Source organism: Lepisosteus oculatus, chromosome 1, assembly GCF_040954835.1.
Source record: "Lepisosteus oculatus isolate fLepOcu1 chromosome 1, fLepOcu1.hap2, whole genome shotgun sequence".
NCBI classification, from domain to species: Eukaryota; Metazoa; Chordata; class Actinopteri; order Semionotiformes; family Lepisosteidae; genus Lepisosteus; species Lepisosteus oculatus.
In genome coordinates, this window is record NC_090696.1 from 75,531,086 (window position 1) to 75,547,123 (window position 16,038).

The 16,038-nt window shown below is 45.2% G+C and overlaps 2 protein-coding genes across 2 annotated transcripts in view; one reads left to right on the forward strand and one right to left on the reverse strand.

The window, feature by feature from the left end:
- acsl1a (acyl-CoA synthetase long chain family member 1a) overlaps positions 1-5,003 on the reverse strand; it is a 37,922-nt gene extending 32,919 nt beyond the window's left edge. Inside the window, exon 1 of the mRNA XM_069193099.1 lies at positions 4,901-5,003. The gene's annotated coding sequence lies outside the window, so the exon portion shown is untranslated. The remainder of the gene's footprint in view (positions 1-4,900) is intronic.
- Positions 5,004-12,472: 7,469 nt separating this feature from the next.
- helt (helt bHLH transcription factor) lies at positions 12,473-15,386 on the forward strand. Its single transcript, XM_006630099.3, has 4 exons — positions 12,473-12,728; positions 13,382-13,486; positions 13,790-13,886; positions 14,483-15,386. Exons 1-4 carry the CDS (start codon positions 12,702-12,704, stop codon positions 14,959-14,961), a joined length of 708 nt encoding a protein of 235 aa, XP_006630162.1. The 5' UTR covers positions 12,473-12,701; the 3' UTR covers positions 14,962-15,386.
- The last annotated feature ends 652 nt before the right edge of the window (positions 15,387-16,038 follow it).

A 16,038-nucleotide genomic window follows, 5' to 3' on the forward strand; every position in this document is an offset into this window, starting at 1 on the left:
CGACTCGCGAGGTGCTATGTGCATGGAGTGTGGGTTTCCTCTGGGTGCCCCGCTTTCCTCCCCCAGTCCACAGACGCACTGGCACGCTCACTGGCTTCTGGGAAAACCGGCCCTGGCGCGAGTGGGTGTGTCTGCGTGCGAGTCCTGCGACAGACTGGCGTCCTGTCCAGAGCGTACCCTGCCGAGTGCCCACTGCTCGCCCGTGACCCTGACGTGGACGGGGCTGTTCGGAAATGTGCGAAGACCTTCCTGCTCAGCTGTGCGTCAGCGCGCCTGTCCTGCTGCGCGTCGGTCAGGCCGGGGGCTGTGAGCAGCAGGACTGCTCTTCTCCTGCAAGCTGCTCTGGGGCTCTGCGCTGTGGCCATGTCACCCAAGCTCTGCTCTCCACCTCACCACTGCCCAAGTGCCGCGCACACCTCCTCGACTGCTCGTGCAGGTTACGGCCTTACTGCAGTAAACCCCTCCCTCCTGTGGACTCATGAACTGCACTGCTCACCAGAACCAGCTCTTGCTCATCCCACAACGTCTAACTGCAGGGGTCTGGGAATGACGTTTTAACGGTCAGTCGCACCGCAGCTTTCGGCACTGCGGGAATCCGGAAATCACCGAAGCGGAATTAGCTTTCGGGCCTCTGGCTCACCCTGTGAAAGGCTGAGCTCAGTTCATTTAATGGTGCGGGTGCCTGACAGCCCATCACACCCAGTAAAGATCATTAAAAACACATTTGTGCACCAGAAAAGCCCTCCGGAGTTGTCTGTCAGCTACTAACTACCGAACGAGCTGGACAGGTTCACAACTGAGTGGAGCCCATTTCCTAACTTCTCACCGTCCAGCACATCCTCTCCCTGTAACACTCGGGGTTCTTGATGGGCATCACAGATTGTAAGTATTATGCATAACACGCATTCTTTGGCAAGCCAAAACCATGCCTGCAGCACAAACATTAGACTAATATTAAGTTTCACTTCCTTCAACCCATTAGATGTGCAGCCAGATCAAGGAAAAACCCTGCACTCCCCTCGTGTTCGTTAATGGATCGTTCACACAGCACTGACAGTAACAAGTCGTATCAGCATCAAGGGAGACACTGAAGAGCTTTTGTTGCTGCGATTTAAAAAAGGGGCACTGTTGCGGTTTCACTATGTGCAACTGATTGAAACCTTAGCACAAGCTTTATTTTGTTCATCGCCTTTGTAATCAAAAGAGACAAAAGACAATTAAAAATAGGAACATGCACACCTGAAGGCTATTGAACTGAGCCGCAATTCAGAGAACTGAACCACATAGAAGTGGTGTATAAAAAAGCACCGTGGGGGGGTTATGTTACAGCTGGATTAAGAGGAGAGCAAATTACAGGTGGGTGGTGCTGTGGTGAGCCAATGAGCGCCAGTCACCTTTCACCCGAAAACCGCAAAAGACTCTGGCCAGGTCAGTCTGGCGAGTAGTTGGGAAGCAATTCGAACTTTGAGGCGTTACTTCACAGGGGGCCTTGGTTCCTGGAATCTGAGAGTTTTGTTCTTCACACCCAATAAGAGAATTCCGCACAACTTGAACTGTAATTCTCCGATAACAATATGCAAAGCGGGATATAGGTCCCAGGAAAAGGGAAAAGTTACAAGAGTTCCAATTCCATTGAAGTGCTGGCCATACTGAATAAAGACAAAACAAAAAAAAAAACGCCAAGCGCACAGTGAAAGGGTGCACGTCACCACGCCACCGCCACTGCGTTCGTGACATTCCAGCCCCGAGGGAACCGATCCAAAAAGAAATAAAAATAAATCGATGTCAACACACAGTCAGCGACACCCACCAGACACACTCGCGGAGCGGGTACGTCACTGAAGGCTCTCAGCTGGCTGAGATTCTAATTTCTTTGAAAAGACACACCGTACAATTCGGGCACACGTACGATAACAACAAAACCGTTCACTTACGCCTGAGCGAACAACGTTCCCTGACGGATCAGGGCAGCTGAACCAGCCCTGACGGAGGTAACTGCCCGGCGTTTCAACGCACCCCCCACGGCTGTCTCTCGCAGCCGCTACTGAAACAAACCTTTAATGCTCCCAGCCAGAAAACAGCACCATGGTCATGTAGGGTAGGACAGGCTGTGCTTCATGAAGCGTAGGGTCCTATCAGCAGTAACGCAGGAAGGAGAAAAAAAGATGTACCGACCATCTGAAAACCAAGGCCACGTGTTCTAGAAGAAAGCGCCTTCTGTCTTCTAAAGTTGTCTAAACATTGCTGTGTGGTATTGTCAACATTTCACTTTTTTGCGTTTGTAGTTTCATAGTACATGGCTCTAAACCGCGATAATCTGGCTTTACTTGAGACACTCTGTATGTCATCCTCAAAACGGCCCTAAGAGTTAGCTCCCGAAATATCAACTTAGAGAAGCATACTGGGAGTTGTTGTTGTTTTTTTTTCTGTGAGTTTTCTGGCGCATTTAAGAATAGACAGCTGATGACTCACTTCTGTGTCATCACACCTCGCCTGCACTCCAGTTCTGAAAGGAACCAAAAACACGGATCAAGAAATTCTGAGACGCTATTAAGTCACACCTGGCTGGCCTGTACTAGATGGTGCTACGTCATTCAGATAAGACAACTTATCTTCTCTTAGGAATGTGTCTTTTCACAGACCCCAACTTGCTCTCTGTGAAACACACAGATGGGGAGAGAGAAGCCTGAGAAGTCAGAGCACAGGGTCAGCCATTTATACAGTGCCCCTGGAGCAGCTGGGGTTAAGGGCCTTGCTCAGGGGCCCAACGGAGTGGGATTCCTCTGCCGGCCACGGGCTTTGAACCGGCAACCTTCCAGCCACAGGCACAGATCCTGAGCCACGGCACCACAGCGCTGCCCAATTTCCATTCACTTCTCTCCGGCTCTCAGACGCTAAGCATGGCTGGGCAGGGTCAGTATTGCAATGGGAGTCCTCAGTGGAAACCAGCCTGCGGGTGGCAGTGGTGTTCGGTGACCAGTAGGTGGCACTCTTCCATCTTGACAAGAATTCACTAACAAAAGCCCCCGTATAATAATAATAATAATAATAATAAATAAATAATAAACTTTATTTTATATAGCACCTTTAAAGGTGGCTTCTCAAGCACTCTACAGGATGACAACAACAATAAATAAGAGGAATACAACAATAAATAAGGAGAATACACAAGATAAGACACAACTACAATATATAGAGGAGACCGTGGATGGTGGTACTAAGAAGAGCAGAGGGGTGAAGAATGGAACCAGTTCAGTAAAGACTCTTCTGAAGAAGAGGGTTTTTAGTCTGGATTTGAAGGAGTTTAGAGAAGGTGACTCTCTGATATCCTTGGGCAGAGAGTTCCAGAGCTTGGGGGCATAGCAGGAGAAGGCCCTGTCGCCCATACAATGTAGACGGGCTTGGGGGACAGTAAGGAGGGCAGAATTTGAAGAGCGGAGGTTGCGAGGTGGGGAGTAGGGCGATAATAGTTCAGACAGGTACTGAGGTGCCAAGCCATGCAGAGCCTTATAGGTGAGCATGAGGATTTTAAAGTCTACACGGAATTTGACCGGAAGCCAGTGCAAGGACTCCAGGACAGGAGTAATGTGAACACTAGACCTGCTCAGGATTCTGGCTGCTGAATTTTGGACATACTGCAGTTTGTTCAGAGTAGATTTAGATACCCCAGCGAGTAGTCAACTCGGGAGAATACAAATGTGTTGATCAGCTTTTCATATGAAAATCAGGGACACCATGCTGTGCTGTCTGTAAGTTTAGATGTTAAGATGGAAAAAACAAAGAATAGGACTTCTGTAACACGTTTAAGAAAGACATGCAGTGGAAAGTCATCTGATTCACGTTCATTCGCCCTTGCTAAGGTTTTGGAAACACCAGTACTTCCAGGCTCAGACTGATCTGCCGATATGCACACACGTGCAGTTGTGCACATGAGGCTCCTTAAAGAAAGAAGCTATGAGAAAAAAAAAGATCATTCATGATAAATCATTCACATAGCATATGCTGTGGCACATTCTGGTTCCAGCAATGTAACTCAGTAATTCTAGATATAGGTATTAAGTTAGAAGAATTCAACAGCAAACGATAAGACAACGAAAACGACAGTTTCATCATGAAGTACGATGTTCCCGACAAAAACCCAAGATATGGAACACTGTATGATGTTGCATGGACCTGCGTTGCGTGCAGCGTTTTAAAATGAAACTGACTGTGAAGTGACGAGCTGCAGCTGTGAACCGGACCCTCTGCGTTACAGCGGGCTGCGTGGCCGGCAGGCTCCAGGCCCCGGCTCCTCTCCTGCACGCCGGCGAGCTCACGGCTCAAGGAAGCCGGCTGTCTGCTCGGCATGCCATCCTCTGTCCGAAGAGCTCTCGCCCAGCCCAGCCCAGCCCACACTGCATTGATCCTGCCCCCGGACCGAGAGGGAGAGTCATGCCGAGACCTCGCCGCCTGTTCAAACCATCGACGCCCACCGCTGACCCGCTGTGATCGCTCCCCGTGGGGATCATCTTTCTCCACTTATGAAGACGCAGAAAAGCCGAGCGTGTCGCGTCCGAGTGAGCGCCTGTAGCGATCACTGCTCAGCGCACCCCGGTTTTTTTTACCGTTGCATTTGTTTCATTCATTAGCGTGGGGATATTCCGGGAGGCAGGATGCTCAAACGGCAATGCACATTGTTCCTGAAGACCATCAGCTCCGTTCTGGGCGGACATCCACTATCGACCCACCCCCCCCACCTCTCCACAAAGCGGCACCTCAAAAAAAAAAAAAAACCCTCACCCGACATGTCATCGCTCGCGAGACTGCTGCGCCGCTCGGGGGGGACGAGGCACGAAATTCACGGGGGACCCGAGCTCAAAATCAACACCTGCGACAGAGGCGTTCGCGTCCGACCACTAACCTGTCCAGCTGCAGCTGCTAGCGATGGGGACCATGTGCATCTCCGCCAGCGACACAGCGCTTCGGGGGGAGGTGCTCGCCGTGTAAACCGGGCCCTTGGCCAATCAGAGGCGCCGTATCACCCTTTCCCTCCCGGCCTCAATGAGAGGCGCGCCGCGATTGGCTGTCGCCTGTGCAACACACGCTTAGGGTTCGGCGTGACCTTTGTACACGCTTTTAAAGACTCCTTACTACGGCTGTAGGTCATAGCAAAACTTTATCTCAATCGACCGGGTAGATATGGAAGCCTTTGTGGTTTAAATACAGGGGCAGGTCTAGAAACGTTCAAACCTCTCTTTGTAGGTCTTTGGAGTTGGCTTTTTGCGTGTGTTTTTTTTAAAATATTGTAACGACTGCAATGTTATAAGAAATATATATATATATGAATTTTTAAAGGGAACAATCTTCCATTTAGTAATATAAATTTCCCTATCCCCGGAGGTTGGGAAGCACGCTTTTGAACCAAGTCAGTGAACCTCGCGTGGTTTCAAGGCCTTATTTTTGAAATGCTAATTTTAAGTGAGCTCGGTAGAGTCAGACAGTAAGCATTTTGCTCTGGGGGATATACCTACAGTGGCAAACGTGCTTCAAACACCGCCTTTAAAAGTATAAATGCGAGATTTAACCTTGACAGTTAGGTGATGACTCCACCCCCTGTCCCTGCAGTTTACGAGCCACGTGTCTGCAGCAGCTGGCGTGAGTCTGACTCGCTGATCTGATCTTTTACAAACCCAGATTTCCAGACCCTATCACTTAAATACGTACACTTACATGAGGTGAGGCTTGTGGGAGGGTTCAAGAGACAGAGATGGAATAAAAGACGGAATTTGTGCATTAAAAAGATTTCAGTCAAGAAAATAATGTTGTGCAAAAACGTTTGACCTGGACACATTTCTGTGGGCGCCGAAGAGAAAAGGGGTTTCATGACACAGGGACTTCAAGCGGGTTTTCCAAATACTTTCATGTCAAAATTTCGATATCCTCCGTAAGACCAGCCCGGAGCCTGATGACCACTCGAAGGGGCTGGAGCATGTCAGGAGTTTGTTTATGTGAGGCAGAAAACAGGAAGAGCAACTTCGGACAGCGCAGTGGGAGTTCGGACAAACTCCATGCAGGCCTGTTTGAATGTTTTGCAGCTGAACTTTCTGGTCACCTGCATGGATTGGGCCTCACATGGATTATTGATCCTGGGACCAATAATCTCCCAGCAGGCAAAAGAAAAGGGTTTCTCTTGTTGTTTTCAATGCACAGACAGCACCGTGAGACACAAGGCCTTTCTTGTGAAGCCTTTTCTCCTGTCCGGTAACTCTTTAGAGTTCAGGGGTATCCTGTGCGGATATGTTAGATATACTGCTCTGTGCTCCATGTCACAGCATACAGATCGCTCTAAGGAGACCTACAGCACCTTCACATACAAAATGCGTGAAAGCAATGAGATGTATAAACCTTCCGTGTTCCCAAACCCCCACATGTACTGTATGTGAAATGCCCACAGCTGTCAATACGAAGCGAATTGCCCCACTGACTAAACACACAAGGTTTAAAATGGTTGTCAGCAAACCCTCCTGATACCACAAAATCTCTGTAGGGGATTTGTATGGGGTCTTACACATGTGAGATCACAGAGATGTTCAGGAGCAGGGGAATTACTTAACCTGGCCCAGGACTACCAAAGACAGCATCTTTACACGTTTTATCTATTCTGAAACCCCATTGACTGCTTGACGTCTTTATCCCAATGGTCTTATTGAGATCTACCAGCAGCCCTGTTACCTGTAGTGTGCAGCATGCATAATTGAAATTTAAATCAATGATGTAAAACCATCCTAAATATCTGGTACAGTTCTTTCCATCAATGGGTTCAGTGCAACCTAAAATGCATAACATTGCTTATTGGCAAATGATGACCAGAATTAAACTGTGGAAATTGATTGCTTCAGTTGTTCTTGTGAAGCCATTACAACACATTTTGGTCACACTCCTGTAACAGGTTATTTCTTCATCAGCATTACCAGTAATCACTACCATGCTACAGAAGTAGAGAGTATCACTTAGGACACCCCCCAAAAAAAGATTCACATAAATAAACGATGGACTGGACCTGCGTTAAACTTAATACCATTTTGATCTGTTGATGTTTTGAAGACCCGATTTAGACTTTTTAATACAATTTCCGATATCCAGCGACGTACGGACTGCAGCGCCCCTGAACTTGGGAGTGTATTACAGGTGCTCCCCCTAGTGGTTACTTTTACATTTTCGAAAGGTAGAGAATCTACAAACGTCAACAACACTTGAAGGGTTTAAAAGGAATTACGTGAATTTACGGATCAATGGGTCTACCATATGCACCTCGAACTTTAAATGTTAGCGCTGGACAATTTTATAATTCTATCAATATTCTTTTACTCTGGCATTGCTCTTGGTTTTACTGAAATTGTACTGTTTATGGTTTAAAACGTGTTGTGAATTTGTATACTGCCGTTTGAAAAGCACTGTATGACTGTATGACGAGGCTTAACCAATGTAACCCGAGCTGTAAGTGGGAGATCTGATGTTTGGCACAAAGGGTAATGTTGAACAAAAAGCAGTGAAAAAGACACAAACCCCAAACAAAGCCATAATCATAGTTCAATTTTCTCCTTGCTTGCTTAAGTAAAGTACTCTTTTCCCCTCTAATACTGTCTGAATCCTATAGTCACTAATAGTATAGTGTATATACAGAAACATATACGCTACAGAAAACCTAATAAATAAATGCAGGCATTGCTTGACATATCCCAGACCCCAAAACTCACTTATTGTTTTTCAAACTCTTGCAAATAACACGAGAGCAGGAAAGGCGAAATGGCTCTTTGTTCAGTATTCAGATGCCCAACTCCCCAGTTATTCCCAGCCTGGGTCGGCCCTGAGAGTCTGGCAGGCCGGTGGTACTGCAAACTGGACACACGGTGGCGCTCACGGCTCAAAATGACTTTCCTCTGATGCGAGTCCTGAACCGACTGTGTTCAGCCTCTCCTCCCCGTTCATCCCGAATCACGGAACGGCCTGGAACCGACGAGCCAGAAATTAATTCACTGTATTCGTATGCGTAATATCTAATGCTATTCGTACAAGCAAAAAATAAATGAAATACGTATAAGCTAAAAAAACATAGACTAAAAGTGTGTTTTTATCATGTATTATATACCATTAAGATATGGATATTTTTAAACAGACAGTAATAACTAAACGATCTTTGTTCAGAAAATATGTCCATAACAATTTTACGTGTATCAATTATGTTCCAAACCTGACCCCCACACATCGCCACTAGGGGGCGCAAGGATAGAGGGACGAAAACAAGTTGGAGTTTATCAACAGGACAGATACATTTCAAGCATGGAGCTGCGTCAGCATGCGTAGGCTGCAAAGGGACAAGTACAGGTTTATTCCCCGCTGAAAAGAGAAGAAAAGAAACACATCGTTTCGGCTGTGGAGCCTTCTTCGGGTGAGGACGAAGAAGAAGGCTCCACAGCCGAAACGTTGTGTTTTCTTTCTTCTCTTTTCAGCGGGGAATAAACCTGTACTTGCTCCAGGACAGTGTATTTGCCCGCAGAGCAGGTTTATTAATCTCAAACAATGAAAACCTGATGCTGGAATAACGTGTATGTTCTTAGTCGCGCTTTGATTTGTTATAGCTGTCTTTTATTAACGATGGTTTATTGCTCTCCTTTATTAGACACTATCCAAAGATTGCCTTGCATTGCTGTTTCTGATCAATTATCGAAATTTTATTGATAACGTTTTATGTTTTTTATGACCTCCCTTGTCCTGTAACCTAAATCATAATGTTTAATTGCACTATGCGTAGAATCTTCCCCAAAATCTAAAGTTAAACAAAAGTTTGAGCTCAGGAATATGTATGCCTGTTCTGGTTGCTGTATATCCACAGTAGTTACCATCGAATGTAAACGGATGCCGTCGTCTCTCTGAATTACCTTTGCGCCCCCAGTAGTGAACTTGTTCTGGGTTTTAAAACAACTGATTTGTTTTCAGAAAAGTAAATGTTTGTTTTTGACAATAAACAGCAAATGAAAAAAAAAGAAAACTTCAGCGAGACTGATGTAGAGAAACGGAAACGGAAAACGAAAATCCCATAAGATCTTGGTTTTGAATTACATCGGCAGTCTACAAGATTCGCGCTACAGTATAAGACTCTTCGGTGCATCAGAACTGTGCTCTGAATTAGTTGGGTGTGTTTTGAGTGAAATTTACAATTACAGCGACGTGTATTGTGGAGCACAACTGTCTAGCGGCCAAGCAGTTTGTACTCCAAAAGCATCAATTAAAGAAAGTGTAAATGCGAGTACAGTGTCAAAAATAAATGTACACAGACATACATCTGATTATTCCAGTCTTTTATTGACGCATTTCCAACGTTGTAGTGTTGAACAAAAGAATAAAATCAATCAAAGCGCCTACAGTAGAGACTCGCCAACATACACAGTTTTACGCAGAAAGTAAGGCAATGCGTTCTTTCCATATAATCAGAGTGGCGTGCGTGACAGCATTGTTGCTGCTGTCATTTTCATTACATACAGTACTGTACACTCTGTCTTCGTGTCACAGGTAGAGAAACATCCGTTCAGTCTTAAATCACGAGGCTCTCGTCCAAGTTTCTAAAACTCGGGAACCAGGAGTCCTTGCTGTAGCGCAGGTCGAGTTAAATTTCTGACCATGTTTTAAGCATATTTCTGTTATACTGTAGGTACAGTATACAGTATATCATTTGCACGTATATTTGTTAAAAATAACAGGCATAAACCAAATGCTGAAGAGCGAATCGTACTTGGTCTATCTCAAACCATCCATGTTTTTTCTAAAAAACACATGACGCAGACTTCAGCTTTTAGTAATATGAAATTAAATACTATTACTGTTAAAGGATCTCGTCTCTGAATTCATAAAGTCTTCTTGAAAACATTCTCAAAATATCCGAATACGTTTTATTCCAAGGAAATACCTAATCCCATGGCGTTTATTTGTATAGACAACAAAACTTTTTTCTTTAATATTGTAATTTAAAATGCAGAATAAATAATTCAATTTATAGTGTCAACTGTTTTTTTAAACACTTACAGTAAAAATGTAATTCATTTGATTGGTTCTGTTCAAGTGATATAATTCTACGTTCCACAATTTCCATAAAAATATATTTTATATATAGAAAATAAGTGTACATATATGTATAATTCGATGCTACTTTATTAAGATTTAATTAATTAAATTAAATTTTAATTAAATAAAGTGTCGTTTTTATATCTAAAAAGCTTTTCTACGGACCTAAATGACAAAAATCACAAAGTCTTGGTGGTGCAAAGATCTGGTAGTTTAGCTCAGCACAGAACAGTCATGGTATACAGTAAATATATATATATACAGGTTTTGAAGGCATAATTTAAAAAACATTCAAATATGGTTATCACACACACAAACTGAAATGTATAGTATTTCTTTTCGGACTTGGTTCAAGATGCATGAGGTAACGTTGTTGTAAGCTGTAGAAAGTGTCGATTTAAAGAAATTAATCTTGGCGTGTTGCGAACAGCAGTTACACTGTTTGAATTACAGAGAACGTAGCCCATTTAAACGTAGAAGGCAAAGGGACAATGGGTCACTAATTAATAGAGATCTATATATCTGAATCTCGATGATCATTCTGTTTATTGACTTTCCTGTATGTTGTACAAGCATGACTGCTTCTCTTTGCAAGACCGAAACTCTCTCTCTCTAAATATGTTGTTTTCAAGAAAAAGCATTAAGATATACGAGGAACAAAACCCATTATTGTATGTCAATCATCAACGGGATCTACAACTATAAACTTGTAACTTACACATTTCCCCCCCAAAACAAACATTAACGTTGTTTTTCTGACAAGACAATGCAATAAAAGAAATTTATTTACCGCCGTTCACGCCACCCATTTCCCCTTTAAATGATGCCCTTTAAAAAATCCACACAAAAAAATAACAAACTTTTAGACGTTTTAGCGTTTTTAACGTGTTTGCTGTTCAGTTCCAAAGCCCTGTTTGTTATAAAATTGTGATAAACGCAACAATAAAAGTAACAGGATTTAAGCCTATTGTCTGGCTCCAAGAGCCTTTCTTTCTGCGGTGGTAGCAAACTCTCCATCCTCTTAGAAGTCCGGGGAGCCTTTATGCTGCATAAACTCTTCGCATCTTTTATGTCTTTTCTTTAACATCGCACACACGATCTCTTATTTTAAAACACGGCGAGTCTTTAAAGCTTAAAACAGTGGCTGGTGGCAAAGAAAGAAAAGGAAGAAAAGCAGACGACCAAACCGTTTTGGCGCATGAAACCAAGTTTGAAACTGTGAGAGGGAGCGGACACAATAAACCTGTTGTTAACCTTGCTGTGAAAATATGTTTGAAGAAAATAGGCAATTGTTGTATGAAATGTATTCAAGTATAAAATAATGCCCTTTGTTGGGAAAACTTGAGCAATGTGACGGTACAAAAGTCCCCTGTGGTATTTACTTGCTTCCTTTGTGATGTTTGCGCTATGGCGTCTCCACTTGGCGCATTACCCAGACCCCTTTAAACGCGATTGTTTCTTTCTTTCTAATGACATTTACCGGATCAAAACGTGCTGTTAATTCGATCAGAAAGCTTCACCCTCCCTAACAATGCCAGAATAAGTTCTCCCAAAGTTTGTTAAGTTGACCAAAATTAAGCAAATGAATGGGGCTCCCCGGGCAATCCCTCGTGCAGGTGACAGGGAATAATGCACGTTAGCACCAGCTGCATTCCTCTTTATTTCTGCCTTTCTTTCACAGCATTATTAAAATTTGGGCCAATGAAACTATTCATTCACTTCAATAGACATTTTCTTATAGGATAATAGGCTACAAATTGAGCCTCTCCATAGAGAATCCAGTGGTGGGTAACCCTCGTGTGCCAAAGGCTGCTGCAGCCGCTGGTCGGGACAAGGCACGGCTCGTGTGCCAGTCCCAGGCCCACACCTGCCGAGGGTCTCTCACAAATAAAGAATGTAAACAAAAAGCTAGCCATCTCTCATGAAAGATGGACGTGTCACCAAGTCGTGTGAGAAACGCCGAGAACAAACGGGGGGACTCCATCTCCAAAAGATCTCCCTTGAACTTGGCGGAACAGCCTATTAAAGGCTTACTTAATTACTTTAATGACTCTGGACAGGCCTTAAAACTCAGACTGAGCTTGGATAGAAGTTAAGATCGCTTGCTGGGATTTGTAAACAGGCGATCGTGTGAGAAACGCGAGCGGGGAGAAAGAGGTTTTTTTGTGTGTGTTGTGCTTTGTTGTGTTTTGCGCGCTGCGCTCCAGAGGATCAGGGCAGACTCACAGCTCAGTTCGCATTTCCCGCCTGGGTTGTTACTATGCAAATATTATTCTACAAGCGATCACGTGTCCTTTGAAGAGCCACGTGGATTAACAAAGATGCTGTGCCCCCCTGCCAGCCCGTGGCTACAGATTTTTTTGCTATTTCTTGAACTGATCCTAAATGCACACATTTCCCAAAAGCCGTCCTCTAATCCCGTGGAATAATTTACGCTATGAATGCCCTAGTCCCCTTAAATGATCGCTTTATAAGGAGCAACGTTCGCCCAGAGAACCCCAGTCCATCTTGCTCCACTTAGGACAGAACACAGAACTAACTGTCCGTCTCCTTATCGACATCTTTTTTTTCCCTCATTTGTCCTTTACTGAGCAAACCAAACGATGACATCCAGGATGAAAGAGCGCAAGGTAAGGACATTCTGCATGCGTCGCACAGGGTGTGAAGATAAACTCTAAACGTTGTGGTGTAAAAGGGGGGTATCACCGTTAATCTAACTACTTCATGCAGGACCAGCGCTGTAATTATCACCCACCTTTATCCAGTCTGGAAAACATACGCAGCGCTACAAACGGAAAAAAACATGAATGTACGCTTAAGATCTGCGCTCCAAGCGGGCGAGTACATTTCGATGTTAATTCCGATGTTTTAATTTTAATTTAGGCAGCCTGTCGCACTGTTCTTAGAATGAACATGCCTAGGGACGTTCACCTTCGTGTGATTAGGTCGTATGTTATATTTAGGACTGCGTCACTGGCACGGCGATATTTTCCTGACCTTTTCTTCTCCTTCCGAGGCGGTGTAGCCCCTTGCCTACGGTATCTGCCCGTTCTCAGACTCCACCTTTTCATTTTACATGTAAAAATGTCATGATTGATAAATGCCCCTTTCCCCCCCATATATCCGTGTTTCGCTTGACTTGTATTCTAGTTCTTACTACAGGCTTGGAGAGTCCTGCTAATGCAGAGGGATTTGCGCAATAACTCACGCGTATTATTAGTTTTGGCTTAAAGCGATTGAATTAAACATCCTTATCCCCTTCTCTCTGAATTCCTTTCCACAGAAAACTCCTGTTTCTCACAAGGTGATAGAAAAAAGAAGACGAGACCGCATTAACAGGTGTCTCAACGAGCTGGGCAAAACTGTGCCGATGGCCCTAGCGAAGCAGGTAAGATCAGGACTCGGGTCTCTTTTTGTCACAGCGCTCATCGCTTCCGTCGCTCTGTTTGAAGACATTTGACTTTAATATGTGGTAGTTACGGTCGTCAAACTGTTGTTGGCTGTTAATAACAGTACCACCTACACCTGTGTCACATTTCGTTATCATAGGCGGAGTTAGCAAGTCTACAAAAGATATATACGTCGGCCTGCTGCAAATGTCGATTTTATTTTGGTTCAGATCTCCTGAAGTGAATACCTTACTCGTTTTCTTAGTGGTAATCTGATTTCCCTTTTTTCTTGTGCGGTGCAGAATTCCGGCAAGCTGGAGAAGGCGGAGATCCTGGAGATGACTGTCCAGTACCTCAGAGCGCTCCACTCGGCCGACTTCCCCAGAGGCAGAGAGAAAGGTACTGCTGTTCGAAAATGCTCGTGGGTTCACAGTCCCTGTGGCGCTCCAGTGACTCAGGACTCGGCAATGTTTGTTCGAGACAAGCGTGTGATGTTGGTTGAGTGCTGGGCGCCTCGGGTGGAGAAAATCCACGCACTCGCGCAAGTTTGCACCCATCCTGAACCGCGCTCCCCAAAAAAGCGTTTTGACCGCAATGAGGGACCCCTTAGGTGGTACGAGAGGGCACCTGGTGTGTTTATAAGGTACCACCATCATGTTGTTTAAAATGCACGCATTTCTCTTTTGACTCCAATGTGCGTTTGTGGGTCCCCGGGAACGGGTTAAGCTTCGTTAGTGCCGAGCGCCACCAAAAACCAACATACCGTATTTAACGGTGTGTGGCTTTAAATATGGCTGCACGTGGGCTGGTTCTTGTGAATGAGGGTGACTAACATTGTCCCCACGTTCACACAGAAATGAAAAAAAAAAACACGTTTATTTTTATGTTGGAAGTTCGGGCAAATCCCGTGACTCTTCCTCGTGGACTAGATGTGTAAAAAAATGCCCGGCCAATCGGACCACTGATCTCCATTTCTTTCTTTTTTTTTATTGCAGGGGAGCTTCTAGCAGAGTTTGCTAACTATTTTCACTACGGTTATCACGAATGCATGAAGAACCTGGTGCATTACCTAACCACAGTGGAAAGAATGGAAACCAAGGACACCAAGTACGCGCGGATACTGGCTTTCCTGCAGTCGAAGTCCCGCGTCGTAACCGAGCCCGTGTTCGGCTCGATCGGGACCTTGCCCGACGCCTCAGACTACCTGTGTCAACTGCACTCGACCGTGGACTATCAAAGTCACAGCCCCGCCGACTCCGTGTTCCCGCCGGCCCCGGGACACTTCTCCTGGCACAGCTCTGCGCGGAGCCCCTCTCTCCCTTACCCCTCCGTGCCGATATCCGCTTCCCCCCCGCAGCACGGCGGCTACCTGTCGCCGGTTCAGGGTCTCGACCACCATCACTACCTCAACTTCATCGGCCACCCGCACGCCAACGCGTTCAGTCTGCACGGCGCGCAGCACGCCGCTTTGTGAACGAGAGGCTCGTCGCTTACAGTACTTATACAAAGGGTCTATAAAGGAGAGCAACTACTGTAAATGATCTTTTACCCCTCACTTGTGGTGTGGCGGCCCTGCATCTGTGTGGGGTGTAGAGGAAAGCGGGCTCACTGAGGTTTTTTGTCCCTAAAAGTCAACAGGTACGTGGTGACTCCCCCTCTTCTCACAGGGGGAGAGGGGCAGGTAGTGGAGGGGGGGGGTTAGAGGCCCCCGCACTCCAGCACCGGGGGCCCGAACACTACAGCGCTGGAGAGGTTCGAAGACAAATGCATTGAGAAAATGAAACTGTTGTGGCATTTATGCCTAAAAAAGTATAAGCATTGGTCTTTCGTTTCTGCCGGTGTGATGAGAACAAAACACTTTGTCATCGGATGCAGCAGGTGTTATGGTGTGCTGAAACCATTAAAGGACAATGCATTATTTTTTCTAACACGAGAATTCTGTTTATTTACCAAAGACGGTAATAAAATACATTCGCGTTGGTATTTGTGCGTTTCGACCCCCCCACAGTTTTATTTTAAAACATTTTTTTTACTTCTGCTTTAGCAGAAAATACCCTAAATATCTACTGTAGTACAGCTGAGTTTGTTCAAATGCCTGTATGTGGTCAAACCGAGCCCTGTCTTACTCATTTGTTGCAGATTCTAATGACAGTTCTGTATTAACTTCGAAATTGACAAAACAGCGTGTCGTTGGAGAATGTTTTTTTTTTACGAATACGATGGGAACCTATTTCCGCTTTCTAAACCAATCAGAAAACCAGGGGTGTCTGCAGCAACCCACTATCCCGTTGTCAGTCTGTGGTTTGCTGAGGACAGGCTGAAAGGACGGGGGTGCGGTACCTCACTCAGGTTACAGCAACAGGGGGCCGAGCGGAGGCTGAAGCCATCACCCCAAACACCCAAACCCCAAGCTCACCCACGACGCTCCGTCGCGTCCTTCTTTCACAGCACTTTCTTTAAAAAAAAAATCAAATTCTCCCATTTTCTGGAAAAATGTGATCTGTCTGGGGGTGGAAATCGTGTGCAGGAGGTCTGGGGAGGTTGTCGACGA

What these genes read in the sequence shown, in the direction of transcription:
- helt (XM_006630099.3), top strand. Translation starts at nt 12,702, where the DNA reads ATGACATCCAGGATGAAAGAGCGCAAG. An exon ending in CCAGGATGAAAGAGCGCAAG is followed by an intron (nt 12,729 to 13,381) that starts GTAAGGACATTC and finishes TCCTTTCCACAG; the next exon opens with AAAACTCCTGTTTCTCACAA. An exon ending in CCCCAGAGGCAGAGAGAAAG is followed by an intron (nt 13,887 to 14,482) that starts GTACTGCTGTTC and finishes TTTTTATTGCAG; the next exon opens with GGGAGCTTCTAGCAGAGTTT.